This window comes from Fusarium venenatum (genome assembly GCF_020744135.1).
Source record: "Fusarium venenatum strain MPI-CAGE-CH-0201 chromosome Unknown EDB82scaffold_1, whole genome shotgun sequence".
NCBI classification, from domain to species: Eukaryota; Fungi; Ascomycota; class Sordariomycetes; order Hypocreales; family Nectriaceae; genus Fusarium; species Fusarium venenatum.
Genome location: NW_027072129.1, coordinates 1989721 through 2011852, shown reverse-complemented (window position 1 = coordinate 2011852; position 22132 = coordinate 1989721). Strand labels below are relative to the sequence as shown.

Sequence of the window (22132 nt, the reverse complement as noted above, 5' to 3'; positions counted from 1 at the left end):
GTCCACTCTGCTCTGCACAATTAAAACGGGAGGGTCCGGGGACTGATGGACAATCCAGATCGGAACCCTACGCGCATCGCATGGTGTGGCTATGTCAGCATGCAACGATTCGATCTTGTGAGAAAGCTTAAACCACAAGTTAATTGGGAATGGCAGACGTAACGTCAGTCTGCCATGAGTGGTGTAAGGCTGCCACCAAGAATTGAAAGGTGGCTATTCTTGGAATATGGCGTTCTTCGCCCACGGAAAGCTAGCCCAGTCCTGTCCCATGGGCTTTTGTGCCCAGCGCCGGGCCTGCCGGTCAGCCACATTTGCCATTATCCAGGGCATGCTCCGAGATGGAGCCGTCCCTCTAGGCCAGAGCCTCAACAAGGTAGATCGCCGAAGCTGGTAAAAACCAACGATGGAAATAACTGGAACGTTTCGTTTCAACGGCCTCCAGTTCAACCGATGACTTCATACGAGGCCTCGTGGCTTTAATCCCAGTTTTGGGTTCTCGATCTCCAAATAGATCGTAACTTAGAATAGAATAATGTGTAGTTGGGGACTGGAGACTGAAGACTGGAGACAAGGGTCTGGAGATCTCGGATTGTGCTATCGCGCAAAATAATAAGCCTCGAGCACCGTATCCTCTTGACCCGCTGGGTGAGTCAGTCAGTTGGCAAGTGACTTTGACCAACACCCTTCTTTGTTCATTTGCTGTGCCCTTCGCTTGCAAAGCATGGCCATATGGAACATTCCCATTCGCACAGCGACTCGTTATCTATTTTGCTCTTCGTATTGACCACACCCTTTTCATGTGGCTCGTGGTATCTTCCAAAGTGTCAACCTGTCACTGGTTCGAGAATACCTACCCTAAAAATGACAGGGTGGGGGGATCGTGGTAAAAACTTTCGTGGTAACGTTGCCAGGTTGCACGAGAAACTTTACCATCTACCACCCGTCAGTTACGTAGTTGATGTAGGCCCTGTGGCTTGTTTTAGTACCATAGCCACAGCCTCCGATTCTAGCGTCGGCGATCGTCATCCAGTAAGCTTACAAGAAGCCGTGTCAGCGGCTTTGATAAATATATCATCCAGCCGTTTCGTTCGGATTCGCAAGTTGTTGTTTTGATCGTTTCATCCAAGTTACGCCATGGAGATATCCGTGGTAAAAATTTGAGTTCAGACTCAGCTTCAGTCTTCCAACACTGCACAATGTGAGTGAGTCTTCCAGCCAGCCCTCGTCTAGGTGACATCGGTCAGTCGAACATTCTGCGGGTACAGCCAGACTTGGTTTGGACAGGGGATAAGGCGCGATACCTAACTTGAGGGAATTAACAAGGCTGCCTGCCATACGAATTCGACAGCGGGTCGTATCTCTGTTCGTCCATCCATATCACTTTCTCCCCGCATCGTCCAGTCCCAGCAGCGATGATGATTGCTTCATTCCCTTCGTTTCTCGTACGATGACCTCTTTGTTACGAAGTCCAGTGACCAGAGGCGCAAGTGACCATCAAGGGATCTTCCGAGTCTTGAGATCTGGATGGAGGCTAAACCTTTTCTTCTCTTTCCCACCACAGAAACTTGTTGCGGGGACTTGGTGATGGTCGGATAGCTTTGTATGTTCATCCTCTCTGCGCTATAAGCTTATCAAACCGCCCCTGTTCGATTTTTTGTTTAAACTGCACCAGTAGTGGGGATCATCAGCTCGAGTAACCGGCTCGGCATGGTGCCGTACGCTCGAGCCCTCAAAATAGCGGATGCCATGAGGGTCAGAAGCAAGGGGTAAGTTCAATTGGGAAAAGTCGATTTTATGAAGGAACTTTGAGTAATCGGCGTGATGTTGTTTGGACAACAGTGGAATTTATCACATCAAGGAATCATCACAGGCAAACATGATCAGTGTTTTTTCTAATGACACGTGACATATGCGCCGGGCAGTCGAGGTAGGAGCAGAATTGAAGTCGAGTTACACATACAGAACGTCGCATGATGAGTAGCATTTGTTCATAAAATACATATTTACTACCACCTACTCCAAGGGGCAATGGAAAGTTCCTCTGAGCTTTATTAGCCTTGCAGGTTAAATGGGTGAGCTAAGGGTGTACTGTAGTGTAAAATGACATAAACTGATCCACTGATTCCATCTCTGAAGTTCTCAGAAGACAAAAGCCAAGCTTTCTAATTTCCTGAGGCCTGCTTACTTACCTGTGTACCTAGCCTTGCATCTCACTGTTTTCTTATCTTCATATTGCTGATCACACCATATCAGCAAGTGTTTATGCCGCTTGTGGAAAGCCCTTATAGTTCGTTTTCCCTGTCCCACGCGATGTCACTCTACTAAGTGTGTTCTTGTTAGGTTCCTTGTTGTTCTCTTCTACTTTCATGCATCCTGTACCCCCATGTCTACTTGTCATTACTATGTTAGCGATGCTGTGTGGTTGTTGACCACGACTTGATCATGTTGGTGATACCCTCATCTGATAACGAGTTAACCCCCCCCCCCTCCCCACAATCATGGTGTAGAATAACTTGATGACATATGTGTCGATCGTCAACTCACACACTTAAACACAACGAAAAGTGGTACAGTTAGCTATAGGGTAACCGAGTAGCAGCTGGAGTTAGAGCTATGACGTAGATACTACCAATCTACCTATATGAAGCTTAGTCCTTGCTTTTGGAAATCGCTGATGATGGATGTATGGTATGCTTTGATACTGCTACATCAGTATGAGATTTCAATATGAAAAATGAGAAAATATTATCGTATACCTTCGTTGGCCGAAGCGTTCGAGTATATGACAACATGCAACTATCACGGGTTGATCAAATGTCAAATTTCAGGAACACCACCTTCATCCGAGATGCAGGGACTCAGGGACTTCCAAGTAGTCAGGAACTGAGAGTCTTCGTGATATAGCACACTAATCAGCGGGCTAAGCGTCCGTCTGCAGGGCTGAATCTGAGACGTGTGAGGCCATTGCCTTCAGCATTGTCTCAGAGCGTAGCATTCATGCTCATATTCTTGTTAAGTGTCGATTCGCGACAAATGAACAAGGTCAGGAAGGTATAACGATGTAAACCAGCATTAAATGGGACCGTTGGCGGTTCATGAGCTGCAGTCGATTGACAGCATCAGTCGATACCTGCCTATCTCAGCCCCGACGAGGACAATGTACAGAAAGAGAAAGGCTGGTCTTCGCTCCGCTCTGCAAGACCTGCAGAAAAAGGATTCTGATTCGGTTTACGAGCATGCAATGGCAGGAGAAAAGAGGGACGTGAGGGCTGTGAGCGAATTCAGTTGGAGAGGTGCTCTGGGAGGTGAGTGGCTGATCAAGACAGTACCTATGCTGGCTTGCAGAAGCTCAAGGTTGCCGTTTATTCTTTTTAGATCTAGTGGTCTTGTTCTAAAGTCGGTAGGGTTACGCCTCCGACGCAGCGGATTCGTCCCCGCGACATGGAAACTTGGTGGTGTTGCGAAGCGGGTAGCATTCAAGAGATGTGATTCATCCAAGTGCTATGGTGAGAAGGATGAATAGAAGAGTCAGGGACAAAGATATGGGCGGACGCGGGGGCTACTGTCCAAAGAAGGATGCACGAACAAAGAGAGAGGGCTTTTCAGAACTCATGCGCGTCGGTGTATGTAGAGAGGCATATTCAGCCAGCCATCAATTTGCTTGATAACTGCAACTGCTATTGGTACTACTGTCTTGCATCATCGCCGTACATCGATTAGGGGCGGGGCAGTTTGTTTCTTCTTTCTATGCTTCAAAGACAGGTTATGATCCTTGCGTTTTTTTCTACTTCAGTTCCTCTCGACAATGAAGGTTGAATAAAAGAAATAGCAATTAACCAGGATTGTCTCCCCCAACCCCAACACCCACGAGTCTGGCCTCCAATGCTGCATATCGTATCCACCAAGTTTGAAGCGATTCTCCCTCCTCTTCTCTTCGCACACACACACGCGCACGCACTGTCTCACAGTACGAGGAAACAACGTGAGTTTTAGCCTTAATTGAGACGTCTGGCTTTGCCCAATAGAATGCTCAAAGCAGCATACAGCAAACTGTCTAGACTAAGCTGCCAAGCTACTTCACCGTCAAAGAAACTTTATGTCCCTTGCGCCCATGGGAAGCGCCCTTCGGACCGTCCCAGCAATCGCTTGTTCACTTGTCGCTCACAAGACTCGCTTGGCCTCTTTGTGTCACGGCGGTTCAGCCGTGGTATTCGTCCACCATTGCATTGCATTCTAACCCCGAACGCATGTAAGTGGGCTGGCCAGTGACTCGACAGTTACTGCAAGAGTTCTAGATTTGACACCTTTATTCTCTTTGTCTTGGTCGGTTGATGAATGGCCTAGATTGACTCAGTCGTAGCTGAGTCCCCGTTGTTGTTTAATCCAAACCCCCAATCTAAACGGGGAACGGACACTGTGATGGACTCGACGAGTCGCTCCTGCACTTTGCGACTCGAGCCCGTCGGACCACTGCAGCTCGTGAAATGCACACTGGGACCACTGAAACAAGTCTCCCAAGACCACTGAGGACTGCTGGAAACTTGCCTCTCTTTAGCGCGTCCCACTACTGCCCCCTCCCTTTTGACCCTTGATGGGACTTGCTTCTTCTGGGCTTCCATGGTATGGTCGGGTCCTCCACACCCCCGTCATCCATCTATCTCCTACTCTACTCTACTGGCTGGCTCTATACCTCGCTCAAGACGCCTCTTCATCTTCTCTCTCGTCATCTTACCTCACCCGTTTTTTTCGTCTTTGTTCTATGCCAGCCTCTTCACCCGTGGTTGTTTTAACCACAGCCCGCTGGTAATCAATATAACTCATCATACATATACCAATTTTGACGCGATTATAATTCGGACTCTTTCATCCCAGCATGCGCTTTCGACTGTCGCGCTCGACCTTGGACGCAACTATTTAAGCCAGGTTTGCGATTGTGTTCGGCGTGCCGGTTCACGTCCGTAGCCGCGTTCAACTGTCGCTTTCTGATTGAGACCTGCCATTACCCTTGAGGCGCGTCGCCTACTTGCTTGCATGTCTCGGACTACCGTCTAACTTGTTCATGTTGTGTTCCGCAACTGTTCTAAAACCCTGCTTCTGTCCGATGGCTGCCAGCATGCCAATACTAAACCGTCCCAACATTGTTGTCGCGAAGCAAAAGTTTTAAAGATCTCTAATAAACCAAAGTCATGCTCTCGGGTGCACATTCCATCTCATCGCCAGTCATGATGGCACCATCCGCCGATTATCCCTCCAAAGCACCCTTCGAGGCCAGCCCAACAGGTCAGCTGCAATTCAAAAGACACAAAACCCTGCCGCGACCACGCTCCGAAAGAGCATCTGAGTTGCCTATACGAGTAGCAAGTCCTTCAACTAGATATGGTCTGGTTGTTGATACCTCTCGTTCCAGCAATGGCAAACAGCCATCAAGTCCACGAACTCTTAAACATCAGTCACGGAGGATAAGCAGCGGCCCGGATCTGCCACCAACTCCACCGAGACATTCGCGCCAGCCTTCTGACAAATCCTCCGGCAAGACTAGTAGCCCCGCTGCAACCGATATTGCGTTACGGACTCCCCAGCCATCCCATCTACGTTCGCCTTCGACGCCTCCTAACCAGAAGAGCCCGCCTACGCCTGATGTGACGCCGCCTCACCATTCCACAAGCCGCCCAAAACTATTGAGGCCTGTTGCTGGCGACCGTGCTGGTTCAAATACTACCATCGGAGAATCTCAATCTGGCTCCTTTACGACTGCCCGGGAGGACCCTATATCATCAGAGGATGAGGGCAAATCTGCAAACACCAAGAACTCGCGACCGAATGTTCGTCACGTTTCCGACACAAGTAACCGCATTCCTAGACCTGACGCACTGGCCTCGGCTTTGGCCAATTTTGCGCCTCGATCAGAGGGGAGCAGCGTATCCAGGTCACTTGGAGGGGACTGGGGCCACAACGATAGTGACTGGGGCTCCGTGAGCGAGGTAGAGCAGGAATGGGACCACAATCTGCAAAGAATGGTCACTGTCAAGAAGCGCCCTGAACCACTGGAAGTTATGCGTTCAAGTCCAGCCAGGAGGGCAAAGCTCATCGAGTCAAACACGGTCACATCAACACAAGCCGCTAAAGCTGTGCGGGGAATGCCTTTACACCAGAGAGCCGAAGTGCTTTCCACAAGAGCCCTTTCGACTCGTGATGCTCCTTCATCAGTTGCATCAAGTACCATCACAAGTTCTGACCCACGCAGAATGTCTGTCGCCTCAAACAAATCTACTGTCTCAACTGTTGTAGAGGCATATCTTTTGGATACGACCCCAAAGAGACAGAGAACTCTGCGCCATGTGCGGAAACAAACCCTTTTACGAGAACCTACCAATGCGTCATCTGTGTCAACAACAGATTCTCTCAAGTCGGAGAGATTGCAAAATGATGCACGGATGCGAACACGACCAAGTGCTCCTAAATCTGAGAGCCAGTCTTCAAACGTGACGACCAATTCTATCTCGAGTAGCAGAGCTCGACGCGAGATCCGGAAAACCGGTGCTATACCAGTGGTTGTTGTGCCTGATCGGTTGTCGTCCCACAAGACTAAATCGAGAGAACCGTCGTTGAGGTCTCGTTCTAGCCGACGGTCAAGCCAGACGACGACTGTGACCAGTGTCAGCTCCACAGTAAACGATTCTTCCTCTAGAAGGAGTGAGCCACCTATTGTTCGGCGCCCGGTTCGTGGTCGTTCGTACTCTGCATCCGAAAGCTCGGATGAGAGAACCATGGATTACCCCCCTGTTATACCTGCCCGCTCGTCCTCTCTTTCTGCTCCTACCAGCCGCAATGGCTCAAGGGCCAGTTCATTGACGGCCGAAAGCATGAAACTTCACAATGCTTTGCAGGAATATCTCAATAAGAAGAAGGATACGCAGGAAGTGCCCGACATTCGATTTTCACAGGCAGCTCAGACAACGCAGACGCTCTCAAGCCCTTCTCAAAGCCGTCGGCTGTCAAGCTCGGAACACCACGATGAGTTTTTGAACACGAAAGGATATGGCTCACGAAACACGCCATTTTCGCAGGCTTCTGTTGACACAAACGGAACAAATCCAGTGGTCTCGGAAGCTCAGGCGGTGCAGATGTATCCTCACCAGAACTCATCTCTGTTGATGGTTGACCATTCCGTAAAGCCCTCCGAGTCAACAGATCAGACACAGTCGGAGGCCGAGGAAGACTTGGACGTTCAACTATCAACAGACTCATCAGAAGAAATTCCCAACACACCTCAGCCAAATCTTTCTCTCGCAGATGTTGACTCACCACTCCGAAACCCTCGAGCGCCCCCAGAGCCACCGAGCCATCCGCCGTTCATCAATTTTATCCCCGCGACACCGTCAGGAACGACTCCTGCTCACGAGAAGATGGCGCTAATGGGCAACTACTTTGAGGCAATGAACGAGAAGCCACCCCGCAGACCTTCTGTGGTCCGTCGAGCTTTCAACCGTACACGACGCCACTCAGTTGATTATACACCACCTTCACGAAGACCCTCGAGCTTCCTTTCACGGACTCTATCGCTTTCGCGAACTGGCCGTATCAAAGGCATGCCAACCATGGAAATTGAGCCCGAATATCCTAGTCCCGACGATAGTCCTGTGGAGGAGGACAAGCTGCATCCTTTTTGGCGCCCCCAATGGTCTAGCGATGATTTGTACGAATGTGACGGAGACTGCGACGATGATTGCGATATTCATTGGCCGGCTGAACCAGCTGATGAGGTCTATCGATATCCTCCAGTGGACAACCGACCCAAGGGACCACAGAGAAGTTTCAGCTCCAGAGTGAAGCGCACATTTGCCGTCCTTCCGTCTCGAGAGGATTCCCATTATACGAGCTACGATTGGCCTACTACTGAACGCCGCACTATTGGACGAACCGCGAGCGGAAACCTACGAGTTATGAGGCACCGCTCGAGTTTTGATTCGTTGCGACGAAACTACAACGACGATGAGAGACCACACTCTGCGGACGGTGATGTTAAGAAATCGTTTTGGCGAGCCAACAGTGTTCACAGGCGAGCCGCCAAGGAAAAGAGACGGCTTTCTCTTGGAAGTAAGCTAGAGGAGCTGCAGAATCTTCCGCGTAGATTCAGCGAGAAGAGACGCGAAAAGCGTTCGCAGGAGCTCCGCAAGAAAATTAGCGGGCCGAAAGAAGTTCGTGATGGGGTCGGAGAAGTGATTCGATCGAGCACTGCCCGCGACCATTACCAATCATATGAAAGTATCGTATCCCGTTGAGCTGGTGCCTAGTTTGGCTGTGTTATCAGCAAAAGGGGTTATTCTCGGGGAAATTATGAGAGGTAGACAGCTATTGCTACTCAGAAGATATAAAGACAAAAGGTTCACGACAGAGATGATTCACGCTTTACGAATGATGGGGGATTACGAAAACGGTTATGTTTATGCTTGCCATCTGGAATTTTGTTACGAAATGGTCTATATGGAATGATATTTGGAGGACATTTGCACGTTGCTACTGGGCAGGAGTGGCTGTTCATGTAAGATAACTAATGCATATATATATATCAATCAATTTGCTTGTGTCTGAAGAGGCAGTAGATAAGAGGCGATCGACTGTTGACACCATTTACATACACTGAAAAGAGTTGTGATTGATGTAATCAAAATTGTAGCCATTTGGAAGAAGGATAAAAAAGTTCTTCGATTCTAACCCTGTAGTATCTCAGGCTGGCGATACTTTCCATTTTCCCAGATACTGCCTTAACGCCTAATTCGCCAACAATGCTATGGGCAAAACCAGCCCCAAACTCGTCCCTAGCCACTCAGTAGAAGCTTATCGCTTCTCGTGTCCAGGAGGGGGTCCTGCGCCAGGAGGGGCAAATCCAGGTGGTGGAATACCACCGGGAGGGAAACCCTGACCAGGCGGAGGCATACCGGGCATACCGGGGAACGCGGCACCGGGAGCGCCAGGAGCTCCTGGAGGAGGGAATGGGAAGCCACCAGGAGGAGGGAAAGGAAAACCGTTAGGAGGAATGCCCATGCCATTGGCCCCTGGGAATGGAGGCATAGGAGGCATACCTCGACCGCCGCCAGGAGGTGCTGTTTGGAGTTAGGTTCGTTCTCATACGCGAAGATCGTAAGGAGGACTTACGAGGAAATTGTCCAGGAGGTGCGCCGGGCATTCCGGGGAATGGAGGAGGAATACCTGAAGCATGTTAGTCTTGTGTTTCCTCATGACGATTTCAGTACTTACCACCTGGGAAGCCGAAGGGAGGCGGGGGAAAGCCGTGGCCAGGCTGATTCTGAGGAAGCATAGGGTTCGCGTGGGCTTGGCCCTCGGCAGCATAAGAAGATGTGATTGAGTCAATGACAGACTGGGCCTTCTCGTGGCCAATTTCTACCGATGTTGTTAGTTGCAAGATCGCATCGCGCGTTGGAGAAGTAGCGTACGTTCGTAGTAATCGACTACATTTCGTAGATGGTTTCGGCCGCTGTTATGAGCCTTGCGCACGCTCATGGAGTCGTGCGTGAGGTAAACATCGCAGTAGTCGCCTGGTAATAAGATGTCAGTCGGAGGGGTCTTTGTTGATTCGCGCGTATTGGAGGAGCTTACAGAAGACTGTGATAAGAGTTAGCAGGAGTTTTTAGATGTTTATTAGACGATTCGAGGTCAAACTTACATTTGGGCATCTTGAAAGCAATGCGCGATCGCTATTATGTGAATAATTGATGAGCAATGATATAGTTATACGTTCAGTTTAAAGCTCAGGCGCGAAAACATCTGGAAGTTGACGAGGCTGCCCCACACGTGATGGCGGCGACAAGGCCAATGCCAAGGCTACATATAATTGGCTAACTCAGGGGCACCCTCTTTCCGCTTGTGGGGCACAGCTTCGACTGGGACACCTTTCAGTTTAGACTCCAGTGCAAGCCCCTTGTGTAACTGTAGTAGAACTATCCTACGTAGCCTTTCCTCTCCAACCTACCATCCACGATACGATTCAACACTGGGAGAGGAAGACCGAATTCTCGATTACCTGACACAGCGTCCGACCACGACAATGGCTCTCCAAAAATCATTGCTGCAGTATTTCTGCAGCGTTCTGCTGCTCGTTAGCTCCGTTAGCGCTCTCAAGTTCGACCTTATCGCAGGATCCAAGGAGCGCTGTGTTCGCAACTTTGTCGGAAAGGACACCCTTGTTGTGGTGACAGCGACTGTCGATGGCTACAAGGGCGATGGCATGGTGGTGAACCTCTACGTACGTTGCGCCAGATTGAGGACAGATTGGTCTGAATTGGAAAATTAGTCTAACATGCATGATTGCAGATTCGTGATGCCGTTGGCAACGAGTACGGTCGTCCCAGGGACGTTGTTGGAGAGTCAAGAACTGTCTTTACTTCTCACGCCGACGCTGCTTTCGATGTTTGCTTTGAGAACATTGCCTCCGGCTGTACGTCTACTCGGATCCAAGCATGTCATGGATCACATGCCAAGCTCCTGTTCCTACCTAACAACATACTGACAATTCTTTAGCTCAACGACTTAACAGCCCTACCCGTCACATTGAACTCGATATCGATATCGGTGCCGATGCTAAGGATTGGTCCGCCATCCAGGCCACCGAGAAGCTTAAGCCTGTCGAGGCTGAGCTCCGCCGTATTGAGGAAATCACCAGCGAGCTTGTTACCGAGATGGAGTACCTCCGCTCCCGAGAGCAGAAGCTCCGGGATACCAATGAGAGCACCAACAACCGTGTCAAGTGGTTCGGTATTGCTACCACCTGGCTCCTCGTTGGCCTCTGGGCTTGGCAGATCATGTACCTCCGCGCATACTTCCGATCCAAGCATCTTATCTAAAAGAGTGTTTTTACATGCGCATTGTCTACGACGAAGCTCATTGGTATCATAAAGAGTCGGACATCATCTAAAGACCATGAATGAATCTTATTGTGCAGTCCTTGATCTGTAGATGTGGCTGTGTAAGTGGACCAAGTTCTTCAACATGTTGGCGTTGGAATTCGTGGCAGGTATATGATTGGGATTAGAAGCAGGCTTGGTACTTGCCAGACCTAGAATCTGTTTGGAAGGGTCGAGTGTAACAAAAGTCATGAAAGAGAATAATTTAACGTCTATACATATCAATGCTAAGTAGTACTGGTTGATGTTGAAAGTGCAGAGGAGAGTTCTAACTGTGGCGCGTGCTTGGCAATATCAATTGTGGCGGAAGGTCAATTTTGGTTGGTGCGCTGCCACTCATTCCGTGACTCAACTTGGGAAGGTGCTGAAGCCTGAGCTGCCCCTCCATACCCACCACCTCTTAGAAGAAAGACCCCGCGATACTTGGACAGAACAAAGAAGACCTCTACAACGTTCACCACCAAGGCCAAATCGAAATCATGGCCGATCTCAACCCTCCCGCGACTGCTGTTCAGGACCAGGATATTAACCCCTGGTCCGTTGAGGGAGCTCAAGGCGAGAATGGCGAAGTTGCTGCCATTGACTACGATGCCATTTGCTCGTGAGCGCCACACCCCAAACCAAACGTACCAGAGTTGCACATTGAAGCTGACAGTATATAACAAGGAAGTGGAAGACCTCAAAGATTGACCATGCGCTTCTCGAGCGATTCGAGCAAGTGACAGGCAAGAAGCCCCATCGCTGGCTCCGACGCGGCCTCTTTTTCAGCCATCGCGACTTCGACAAGATCCTCACCAAGTACGAGCACGGCGAGCCCTTCTTCCTCTACACTGGTCGCGGTCCCAGCACCGGTAGTCTTCATCTTGGCCACACAATCCCTCTCGAGTTCACAAAGTGGCTGCAAGATGTCTTTGATGTGCCCCTGGTTTTCATGTTGACGGATGATGAGAAGGCGCTATTCAAGGACAATTTGACATTTGAGGAGACTCTGGCATATGCCATGGAGAATGCTCGAGATATTATTGCGCTTGGTTTCGACCAGAAGAAGACTTTCCTCTACAGCGATCTCAAGTACTTGAGCAACCATTTCCTCATGAACGCCTGGGAGTTCTCCAAGCTGGTCACCTTTAACCAGGTCCGTGGAGCGTTTGGCTTCGATGGGAGGTAGGTTGATGAATTGCACGCTCGACTCCAATACTGACTTGATATAGCTCCAACATCGGCAAGATTTTCTTCCCCTCGGTGCAGTGTGTCGCTGCTTTTGCGACATCATACCCCGAGATTTGGTCTGACGAGCCCGCTACTGTCCGAACAAAGGCGCTTGGCAAGATCCAGTGCTTGATTCCCATGGGTATCGACCAGGACCCTTACTTCCGACTCGTCCGAGATAACGCCCACCGCATGAAGAACCCTTCACCAAAGCCTGCTTTGATCCACTCCAAGTTCCTCACTGCCCTCCAGGGCGCCGGTGGCAAGATGTCATCTTCGAACCCCAACTCGGCCATTTTCATGACCGATACTGCTAAGCAAATTAAGGTGCGCAGAAAATTAGTGATCCTGGAGAGCGAATACTGACAAAAGAACTTCCAGAACAAAATCAACAAGTTTGCCTTCAGCGGTGGCCGAGAGACACTCGAGGAGCACCGTGAGAAGGGAGGAAACCCTGATGTCGATGTGTCTTACATCTACCTCACCTACTTTGAGGATGATGATGAGAAGCTCCAGAAGGTTTATGACGACTACAAGAGCGGATCCCTTCTCACGGGTGAGTTGAAGAAGATGGCCATTGAGGCTCTCCAGCCTGTTGTCCAGAGCTTCCAGGAGCGACGAGCTGCTGTTACAGACGAGGTTCTCGAGTCATTCATGAAGCCCAGAAGACTACAGTGGGCCGGAAATCCCAACCCTAAGCCCAAGGAGGATAAGAAGAAAGAGAAGGCTGAAAAGAAGCCCGAGGAAAAGAAGACTGAGCTGCCTGACCGTACGGTTGAGAAGTCTGCTTAGACATGGAGACAACAGGATATGGATTCGTTCGTATGTACGAGAAGGGAGATATAAAAAATATTTACAAACAAAAATGGTGTTATTGTGTCTATGAAGTGAATCTTCTCAGCGATATGATGCTTTCTACAGTATCGATGGTGTAAGTCATCTGCCGAACCCTGAGTGATAGATAGAGATCCTTCCCCGGACCCACCCGCGCCGACATCGAAATTATTATTCGGCCTCGGTTCTTAAGTTTCGGAATCTCGACGTCAACGACCGACGCCGCATTTATTTTGTTTGCCACTATTTTCCCGATTCACTTACAAACACCATCAAAGTAACCTATCGTTTAACATACCGACGACATCACATAATTGTAACATAAACATAGCAGTCATGGCTTCTTTCATCTCGCGCTCGCTGCGCCCGGTCGCCGCCCGCCGCTTTGTCTCCATCCCCGTTCGACCCGTCCGACCCCTCTCTACAACCGTTTCACTGCGATCCGACAACGTTTCTTCTCAGGAGTTTGAGGTTGGCGAACTTCAGGGCGCAAAGTTCAGAGTCGAGCCTCTGCGTCGAGTCGGCGAAGACGATGCCACTAAGCGAGCTCGCCTCGTCTGTACGTCGCAATCCAGCATCCAAACGAAGTATTACTAACACCAGACTCAAATAGACCAGTCACGAAAGCGCGGAACCCTCGAGTCTGATCTTCTCCTCTCCACCTTTGCAGCCGCACACCTTTCTTCCCTGTCTCCCGAGCTTCTTGACCAGTACGACCGTATTCTTGACGAGAACGATTGGGACATTTACTACTGGGCCACACAGAAGGAGGAGCTTTCTTCGACGAACCCTTCATCCGCCGACTCTCCATCTACCAACAACATCGACGCCAAGCCAACAGCCGACCAGGTTACCCGCCAGCCTCCTTCGGGCGAGTGGGCGCAGACCGTGGGTAACTTCAAGGCTGCTTACAGACCTGTGCCCTCGCGCTGGAAGGACAGTGAGATCCTCGAGAAGTTGAGGGCTCACGTGCGAAGCCGTAGCGTTGACGGTGGTGAAGGCGGTGGCATGGGCTTCATGCCTCCTCTGGGACCTGCCGAGGTCAAGAATTAAACCCTTACTATTCGAATGAGGGATATGTCGACGATTGTTTTGTAGAAGATAACGAAGTCATTGTACTATACGTCAAACACCATGTATCATCACGGCCATAGGGCCTAGAATTTTAAATCTCAAGATAGAGCATGCACAGCATTGTAAGATGCGTTGGTTAATTATCAAGAAAGAACAAGAAGGATATATATAAGTATGAGTCTTTGTGCTTTCAAAACAAAACACAGCGCTTCCTCTCTCATGCTTCCAAGGTCAAGAGAACTATACCAACGTTGTAAGATGCCAACTGCCACTCTCATCCCATTCCTTTTCTAATGGCACAAAAGACACAAGAACTACACATCTAAAAGAGCCTTCCAAAACCTCAAAGAGAGTAGAACCAGAAATGAACAAGTAGGCGTTGAGTGAGAAGAAAAAGGCGCATCATCTTGTCTCGTTTCGTCATCAATATCATAGGCTGTAGGATAAATAAAGCAAAAAAGCAGAGGGTATCAAGCCGATTCGTTCCATTCCATTCCAATAATTTCATCCTTCACCCGCCCCCTTCTGGTAGAATACTCCCTAGGCTCCTCAGAACCTCAATAACTGGCATATCCCTTGTTCCTGCGCTTGCCTTCTCCCTCTCCTCACGTTGTCGAAGACGCAGAGCGCTGACACTGAGGACCTTATCCGCTTCCTTGCCTGCAATCAGAACCCGCTGCTCAAGCTTATGGACGTTATCAGCGAGTTGGTCGACCTGGAACTCAAGCTTCGATTGTATGGTCCGTAGTCGTGATTCTGTTTGTGAACGGGCTGCTTCAAACGACGCTTTATCGTCTGCTAGGAACCCTCGAATTTTCCCTTCCTCGGGATCTAAAAGATCAAAGTCGGGCAACACAATAGGTCCAGTCTCTTGTGGAGTGAAAAGGGGCGGTTGTTCAGGCAGCGGTTTTCGTATTGCTTGCCATGACTTCTTTTCCTCTTGTAGTCTACAAAAGTCAGTGTAAATTCAGATTTTTCTGTGATAACTATAGCGAACCTTTTTATGTTTATCTCAAGCTGTGCCATCTTCTCATCAAGCTCCACGTTCCTGGGGTTGGGTTTTGATACTACAGGGGCCTTGGGAGGAGCATCGTCCTCTCTAGTAAACCAGTCTGAAAACTCGGACCGGGCCGCAAAGTCTTTTAGCAGTTGGTCTTGGATGGCACGAGCTGTTCAGGTCAGTGTTTGCACTTACGACGAATAATACCCAAAAGGGGTCAACTTACCACCAAGAATAGCATTAGAATTCGGTGTGCCATGACGAGGCTTCCCTGCCAATGCGCGCTCGCCACACCAGGTCAATAGTTGTTTCATACGCCGAGGTTCCGTCAAACCCTCGGCTTCAATGTGTTTGTAAAAGTCTGATGGGTTGACTTCCCGGTGGGGTATCGCTGTTGAGCCACCCTCGATTAATGAGCTCGCTCTACGTCCTCGGTTACCCAAGCTGCTTCGTCTGTTGGAGTTACCACCCTTTTTCCGCATTTCTTTGTTTCTATTGATGATGGGTGTGTCGCTCATGGGCAGCGCAATTGTGGCGGATTGAACAGGCGCTTCTCGCTGGGGCGACTTGTCCCAGTCTGGGGGTGGTTTGGTGGAGTTGGTGACACGGTTTCCGCGTTTCTTAGACGCTCCATTGGTACGAGAAGTTGTCGCTGCTGGTTGTGGTGCTGTTTCTGGTTGAGTATCGGGTGTAGGTACAGGTACAGGTGTAGGTTCTGGTTCTGGTATTGTCTCCGGTTGAGGGGCGTCATCCTCTGGCTTTTCCGATCGTCGCGTGCTCCTCCTGGTCGGTTGCTTCTTGGCGGTCTTCGTCGGTGGTTCTTCTGACGCGTCCGCACTCGCTTTTTGTCTACTACTCTTCCTTGTTGTGGGCTTTGTAATCGCGATCGGTTCCTTCTCTGTTGGTTCCTCTTCCAATATCGTCCCATTCGTTTTTGAGCTCCTAACACCGCGTTGCTTTGTTGCAGGACGTCCCTTCGAAGATTTCTTGACTGGTTCGGGCTGCGGTTCCGGTTCTAATTCAGGTTCCTGGTCCGTCTTTCTCCTCTTGGATTTTCGCACAAATGCGAAATCGTCATCATGCTCGAAATCCGTCACCGCCGCTGGATTTCCCTCGTCAGCGCGTCGTCCTTCTCGAAAGCTTTTACCGTCGTCATCAATCCACTTACCAGCGAGACGCTTGCTTAACCGTCGCTCGCGCTCGTTGCCCATGCTAATAACTTGAAGCGGCCGCCGAGTCGTCACCAAAGTCGTCATGGGTGGCACATTCGGGACTGTTGGTGATGCGATTTGAAATTCCCAGGGTCGCGATGGTGGGAAATTGTTGGTATGGTGGAGGTACTGAAACTGTCGGCCAGGGTCGAAGAGGCGCGTCACGTCGCGATATATATGTTTCGTGTAATTAAAACTGCTGCGCAAAACGCTCAGATGCTATGTAAATGTAATTCACGATGGCTCGGTTCGGCAAGAATTTAGTCGACAGAGGATTGCAGTCCGCGACGTGGTTGTGATTGTTTAAAGCACATTGCCTTGTTTACATGAGGGATGATTTACCCATACAGCGCTAAGCCTATTTAAACCGCTTCAAGCTATCGCCCCACCTCGAAACTCCTCCCGTTCTCACCAAGAACCAGGCCCTGCAAATATCGTCAATGCCGACCCTGACAGAGTCTAAGACAAATCCTAGCAAGCCATTGAAAAACTACCTACTAAGCATTTGAATAGCAGCAGAAACAAATTTACTTTAGCGTTTTATAAACGCCTTTTGGTGGGGTTCATGCAAGATTTAAGCCGCGGTGAGGATAACTGTCAGCAAATACCGAAACTTAGGATATAGAAAATACAGCCTAATAAGACTAGGCCAAGACAGCATAAAATGGCTTAGAGAATCTTTGCAACGTCAAGATGACCATCTTCGGTTTTGATTACAGTACGTTAAGTGATACTAAGGCTGGCTTCAACGGGCTCGCTCTTGGTATCAATCTTATCCCCTCTGTTAGATAAACATTCACTCAAACAATCAAAACAAAACATCTCACGAGTGCTACCTTTCTGTAGTGTGTACTTATCGTATTTCATAGTTCAACTATCGTCCATTTAAACCAAGTAACTTCTTGTTGCCTGTAGCTACTTAACAAAAAAGCGCAAAACCAATAACACCAAAGACGTTCATCTCCTAGGATCGATCCGGATGCTCAAAACGCCCCCCAGGCACAAAAACAGTTCGCCTGGCCAAACACCTTTTTGAAGTGCGCGTTCCGTGTGCCTTGCCAGAATAAATACTTACGTACAAGTTAAAAATTGTAACGGCGCCACCTCTAGTAAGAAACGCCAACAGAAAGGCGTCCCTGCTCAAACAAGAGTGACAGGTTGGCTCCAAACGACCCAACAAGCTAAGCTCTTGGTTTCAGACATCGTCCCCGTCTGAACGCTATGTTGCCTCTGATCAAATGTTGTACAGCCCAAATGTGAAGTGAAGATAGGAGCTGGCAGGCCCCGGAACGGCAAACCCTGCAACCCTGTGTATATGCTTATAATGATAACTGCCTCGGAAAGGCTAATCGCCTTGTGATTGAGGAAAATAGGGATCATCAAGTCCCTCTATCATGCGACTTGGTGAAGACATGTCTGCTTGCTCCACCTTGATTTGTTGACTTGGCTGGGGCTTTGTCTCGTTCTATGAGAATCGCCTCTGGACACCTTGCCCAGCCATGACTTGCTGGTTGGACATGGGTGCTGCCATGCCATAAGGATTCATTTGGGGGTTGTAAGGCTCCACAACCTGTGACATAAAAGCGCCGTGTATCCCTTGTTGCTGGGTTACAGGGCAGTCCTTATGAGCAAGAAGGAGGGTTTTCAGGTTGACGACTTCCTCCCTTAGCTGGGTAATCTGTGCCGTCAGAGCATCGTTCTCAGTGCTGAACATCTCGACCTTGGTCTGGAGATTAGCCAGCCACTGCTTCTTCCTTTGGCGACATTTGAGAGCCGCAACGCTGAAATTAATTAGTAATAGTTCTCAGATGATGCAAGGGCTGAAGGATACATACCGGTTGCGCTCAAGGAAGTTCTTTCGCTTCTCCTCATCAGTCATCTTTGACTTTCCGCTACCATCTTCATACTTCATCTTAGATTCGTCATCAGACATCATATCCATGTCCATGTCCATAGAATTCGTCTTTGACTTCTTGTGGGCAGGTGTCTTTGATGGAGGTTCGTCGGCCTTCCTTCGACCATTGGTCGCGGGAGGGTTCTTCTTGCCACGACCTCGAGTGTTGGGACGAGCTTGCTCACTCTCATCCGACATCATGCTGCCCTCGCTCATACCGCGACCGGAGCCGACAGAGCCGCCGTTGATACTTGACATTTGTGGTGAAGTGTTCATGTTCTGAGGCGCAACAGGGGCAGGGTGTGCGTGACCAGAAGCACCTGACGTCACAGCGAATTGGTTTCCGTTCTGAGCACCGTTTCTACCCTGGGCCAGCATGAAGAGGCCGTTTGCAGCGTCGTTATCGTGAGGGTCGAAGGGGCCCGACGCAGGCTTCGCTTCGGTTTTGATGTTGGAAGCACCGTTTGGCATTTCCTGGGGTTGAGAAGTGACAGAAGGTTGCTGAGGAGGTTGCTGGGGTTGGGAGGCTGATTGTGCTTGGGATCGCGGAACAGCACCGTTCTGATCGCGTTTAGCGGCGGCACTGATAGCAGTTCTGTGGAAATCAAGAGTGCTAGGTGTGGCTCCTCCACTGGCAAGTTGGGCAAAAAGTGCTTGAGAATTAGGACTTGGGGCAGGGAACATAGAACCACTGCCACCTGGTGTTAACCCTGTCCTCAACGAGGACTCGTTGGGAGTAGGAAATCCGCCACGTAGATGATGTGTATCGCCAAAGTAATCGTTCGCTGGACCGGAAAGCATTGCAGGGCTTAGAGGACCAGTACGCAATGAGCCACCTCCCCAGTTGAATGGTGTCGCGTTGCTTCCGGGTAGTAGTGAAGATGGTGATGTCAATGCAGCAACTGAAGGCAGCTTTGTTCCTCCTGGTGTCTCTGGAGCGCCCCCGAAGGACTGCTCGAATGGATTGGGCTCCAGACTGAGAGATCCGCCGGCCTGGACCGCGAAGTAGTCAGGAGTGTTGCCTTGTTGTTGGCCGGGTCGAGGAGGAGGCGCAAGGGGTTTGGCTTGTTCGGCATTGGCAGCCTCTGTCTTGACGGGTGGATCGGCTGCCCTGGCGTCGGTCGTGGTATCTGCAGCGAGGCAAGATGTGAGCAAGTGTCACAACAAATTGACGTAGAAGGAGTAGGATAGACGATGACGGAGGACGAGGAACGGAGAAGGAAAGCGATGACGAAAGAGGATGAAGAAGAAGGGATATGGATAATCAAGAACGATGACGAGTATACGTCATGGCAGCGGAAGCGGATAAAGTAAAAAGCAGATATGTATGTGTGCAGTCGAAGAGAGGAATGGGAATTGGAGTACAAGAGGAATATTCAAAGAACATACCAGGTCGAGGAGAGCTGTTGGACTGCTTGGGGGACTTCGACTCACCTCCAGCAGAGGCTTCAGTTGTAGTCCCCATGATGACGATGATGTATTATATTCTGGGGCGGGCGGCAAGGTTGAGAACTGTATTGGACTGGACTGGAAGTGTGGGGTGGGTGGCAGTAAGAGCAACGAGGATAGAGGAAGACAAAAAAGTCAAATGAGGTCAGAGGCAAAGAAGAAACAGAAAAGCAGCGCGGCAGCCGTCTGCGACTCTTACTACAGGACGGGACGGTTTAAAAGATAGACCGGGGGCGAAGACTGTTTTTCGACAAGTCAACAGCGCGAACAGCTCAAAGCAATATGCTCCGAAACCTTTCCAACCAAGAGAAAAAAACGCTCCAAGCCTTGATGCTCGAGCGTGGGTGTATGAGAGAAAATTGCTTGAGACTCGACAATACTCGGTGGGCAGACGTGGTCAAGAGGCGCGCGTCTCTCAAGACAATCAAGAGACAAAACTAAGCGAAAGATGGGTTGAGAATTAGGGGATATGGAAAAACAGACGCGAAAAGCGTTTGCAGTGGAGTTGAGGCTCGTGCCTATCGAAAATAAAATGATACGATAGACTCAGATAGAGATTCGCGCTCCGTTTCGAATGTCGACAAAGCGGGCGCTGCTTTGCTTGCGGGATTGCGTCGATGGACGAGGATTGTGAAAGGATTAGATTGAGAAAAAGACGTCAGAGATGACGTTGTGGGCAGCGAGAGAAAAAGTAGGCGCAGAAAAAAAAGGCGGCGGCGGCTGGGCTCCTGAAAGTAGTCAAAGCCTAGGGGGCGAAAATAAAGGAAAGGACTGCCCGTACAGAGGGGACGCTAAACCGGCTGACAAAACCCACTGCACCTTGCCTTCACCTTCACACCCAGTCTAGTCGGTATACTGTGTGCACTGTATTCCGGATTGCATCGTTCGATCCTAACCATCCAAAAGGGTCCGGGGAACCAACCAGACGCCTCAGTTTGGTGCGAATCACTCTTGTCACTCTAGTTGACTTTCAAAAGGTAGAGGCTAAGGAGGGGAACAGTGCTTTACTGATTGAAGAACCTTGTAAGAAACAGAAGAGCCATGGAAGAGCACCAGAAGCAGAGTCGATCGTGATTCTCGGATAGCATCCTTCGAATCGGTTTCCAGTCACGCCGAACACTGACCGTATCGCACACAAGTGGATGATGCAAATCGTATACAACAGACCTCGGTTGCAATTGATATCATGTTTGGCTTGAAGTTAACAAGAAACAATCTCCGAATGAGAACCGGTCGCAATTACCTTGAACAGATCCATGGGCCCAATTATCAGGAAACTTTGAAATGAGATATCAGACGTTTGACACTGTGCGGACACAAGAGTTTTCCTTGACTCCACACCCCATTTCCAGCAGCAGCAGGAGCCATTTGGAGTGAGTGGGCCCTTCCACCGTCATTTCCACTGTTCAAAAGCCAATTGGCTTGCTTCACGTCGCGATGACGCAAGGAGGTGCCTTGTTCGACCTCATTCTGAGAACGACAACATTTCCTTCCACCCTCGCTCAGTCTTGGAAGGCATTCACAACCAGCCTGGCCTGGCCTGGCCTGGTCGTGGATCGCACCGTTTCCCTCCAGATCAGTTCCCTGATTAATCCCGACTATTCCACTGTTTCAGTCGTGATCCAGATCCAGATTGCAACACAATTAAGTACTGCTAACCTACTATAGCTATGCAGCAATCAAGCTATCAGACTTTGAGGAACACCCCCATCAACAAATAGCTATGCAGCAATAACAAGCTCTTGGCTCATGCAACCAATGCTTAAAAGCTGGTGCAAAAGCTCCGTGCTGCTGGAACTTTATGATGAGGCTGGAAGCATGCACCCCCGCTTCTTGTTTGACATCTACAATACGGTCAATTACCTGCCTTTACCTATGGCAACGAAATCAATCAGAAGTCCCATTTTTGTATCAATCTCTTTGCTTTTTGTTGGATATCCTCAATAAGACCTGTCTGTAACCCATCTACCATTCATCCGCACAAGTAGGTCGACTCACGGTCCCCCTCGGCAATGGGTTTATAATTCGAAGTGTTGTTGAGGGATCGTCGTCGGTTGCAACACCCCAGCACGTACACGCATTTCGCTTCATACTGTAGAAAGCAAAAAAACGGGCTTCATTCAACGTCGTCTCGCTGCTGCAAGCCCTTTTTGGTACAAACACAGCTTTGACCGACTCTCTTACCCATGCGACCATGCCTCCCCTGGCTGGTGCCCATACACAAGTACTGTTTTCGAAAGTCTCGATACGGGGGGCTTTTCTCTCCTGCCAGTCTTGAATCTTGATGACCGACCCGACCCCTTTGTTAGTGGCGACCTGGCAAGAAACCTCCGTCTTCTTCACTCCATCAATTTGATACTGGCTCTTGACTGGATCTATCCTCGTTTTTTTACAAATCGAGGCTTTACGCTAAAAGCCAACCCCCTGAATTGTATCCTCAATTCAATCTGGCCATTCACAAACGATTGCATGTGTTCACGCACGAGTGTGCGTTGTCTCGTGATTATATGTCTTCGGCTTTACTCAATATCGATCGCCG

The 22132-nt window shown here is 49.6% G+C and overlaps 9 protein-coding genes across 9 annotated transcripts; 6 read left to right on the top strand and 3 right to left on the bottom strand.

Annotated features, from left to right (window-relative positions):
* Window positions 1-605: 605 nt before the first annotated feature.
* EDB82DRAFT_15874 (uncharacterized protein) lies at window positions 606-1331 on the top strand. Its single transcript, XM_065607087.1, has 2 exons — window positions 606-1198; window positions 1324-1331. The coding sequence occupies exon 1, from the start codon at window positions 730-732 to the stop codon at window positions 1111-1113; it is 384 nt and encodes a 127-aa protein (XP_065465364.1). The 5' UTR covers window positions 606-729; the 3' UTR covers window positions 1114-1198; window positions 1324-1331.
* Window positions 1332-5225: 3894 nt separating this feature from the next.
* On the top strand, window positions 5226-8576 carry EDB82DRAFT_439684 (uncharacterized protein; the record flags this gene model as incomplete). Its single annotated transcript, XM_065607786.1, has 2 exons — window positions 5226-7351; window positions 7460-8576. The coding sequence occupies 2 exons, from the start codon at window positions 5226-5228 to the stop codon at window positions 8280-8282; spliced, it is 2949 nt and encodes a 982-aa protein (XP_065465363.1). The 3' UTR covers window positions 8283-8576.
* EDB82DRAFT_483657 (U1 zinc finger-domain-containing protein) lies at window positions 8577-9763 on the bottom strand. Its single transcript, XM_065608216.1, has 6 exons — window positions 9686-9763; window positions 9619-9624; window positions 9456-9557; window positions 9259-9402; window positions 9157-9210; window positions 8577-9104 (listed from the first exon to the last, which is right to left on the bottom strand). Exons 1-6 carry the CDS (start codon window positions 9693-9695, stop codon window positions 8839-8841), a joined length of 582 nt encoding a protein of 193 aa, XP_065465362.1. The 5' UTR covers window positions 9696-9763; the 3' UTR covers window positions 8577-8838.
* A 141-nt stretch (window positions 9764-9904) lies between these two features.
* Window positions 9905-11014, top strand: EDB82DRAFT_15471 (endoplasmic reticulum vesicle protein 25). The gene is made up of 3 exons (XM_025731782.2): window positions 9905-10264; window positions 10333-10456; window positions 10540-11014. The coding sequence occupies exons 1-3, from the start codon at window positions 10067-10069 to the stop codon at window positions 10860-10862; spliced, it is 645 nt and encodes a 214-aa protein (XP_025590773.1). The 5' UTR covers window positions 9905-10066; the 3' UTR covers window positions 10863-11014.
* Window positions 11015-11401: 387 nt separating this feature from the next.
* On the top strand, window positions 11402-12923 carry EDB82DRAFT_426050 (uncharacterized protein; the record flags this gene model as incomplete). The annotated part of the gene is made up of 4 exons (XM_025731783.2): window positions 11402-11523; window positions 11589-12086; window positions 12134-12458; window positions 12513-12923. 4 exons carry the CDS (start codon window positions 11402-11404, stop codon window positions 12921-12923), a joined length of 1356 nt encoding a protein of 451 aa, XP_025590774.2.
* A 162-nt stretch (window positions 12924-13085) lies between these two features.
* Window positions 13086-14174, top strand: EDB82DRAFT_15474 (Flavinator of succinate dehydrogenase-domain-containing protein). Its single transcript, XM_065607078.1, has 3 exons — window positions 13086-13242; window positions 13297-13524; window positions 13579-14174. The coding sequence occupies exons 2-3, from the start codon at window positions 13302-13304 to the stop codon at window positions 14016-14018; spliced, it is 663 nt and encodes a 220-aa protein (XP_065465361.1). The 5' UTR covers window positions 13086-13242; window positions 13297-13301; the 3' UTR covers window positions 14019-14174.
* A 376-nt stretch (window positions 14175-14550) lies between these two features.
* EDB82DRAFT_470227 (Mis12-Mtw1 protein family-domain-containing protein) lies at window positions 14551-16295 on the bottom strand (the record flags this gene model as incomplete). The annotated part of the gene is made up of 3 exons (XM_025731784.1): window positions 14551-14986; window positions 15037-15208; window positions 15266-16295. The coding sequence occupies 3 exons, from the start codon at window positions 16293-16295 to the stop codon at window positions 14551-14553; spliced, it is 1638 nt and encodes a 545-aa protein (XP_025590775.1).
* A 1420-nt stretch (window positions 16296-17715) lies between these two features.
* EDB82DRAFT_421691 (Aft1 HRA domain-containing protein) lies at window positions 17716-19609 on the bottom strand (the record flags this gene model as incomplete). Its single annotated transcript, XM_025731785.1, has 3 exons — window positions 17716-18031; window positions 18086-19274; window positions 19534-19609. 3 exons carry the CDS (start codon window positions 19607-19609, stop codon window positions 17716-17718), a joined length of 1581 nt encoding a protein of 526 aa, XP_025590776.1.
* Window positions 19610-20805: 1196 nt separating this feature from the next.
* On the top strand, window positions 20806-21382 carry EDB82DRAFT_483642 (uncharacterized protein). The gene has a single exon (XM_065608215.1). It carries the CDS (start codon window positions 21031-21033, stop codon window positions 21259-21261), a length of 231 nt encoding a protein of 76 aa, XP_065465360.1. The 5' UTR covers window positions 20806-21030; the 3' UTR covers window positions 21262-21382.
* The last annotated feature ends 750 nt before the right edge of the window (window positions 21383-22132 follow it).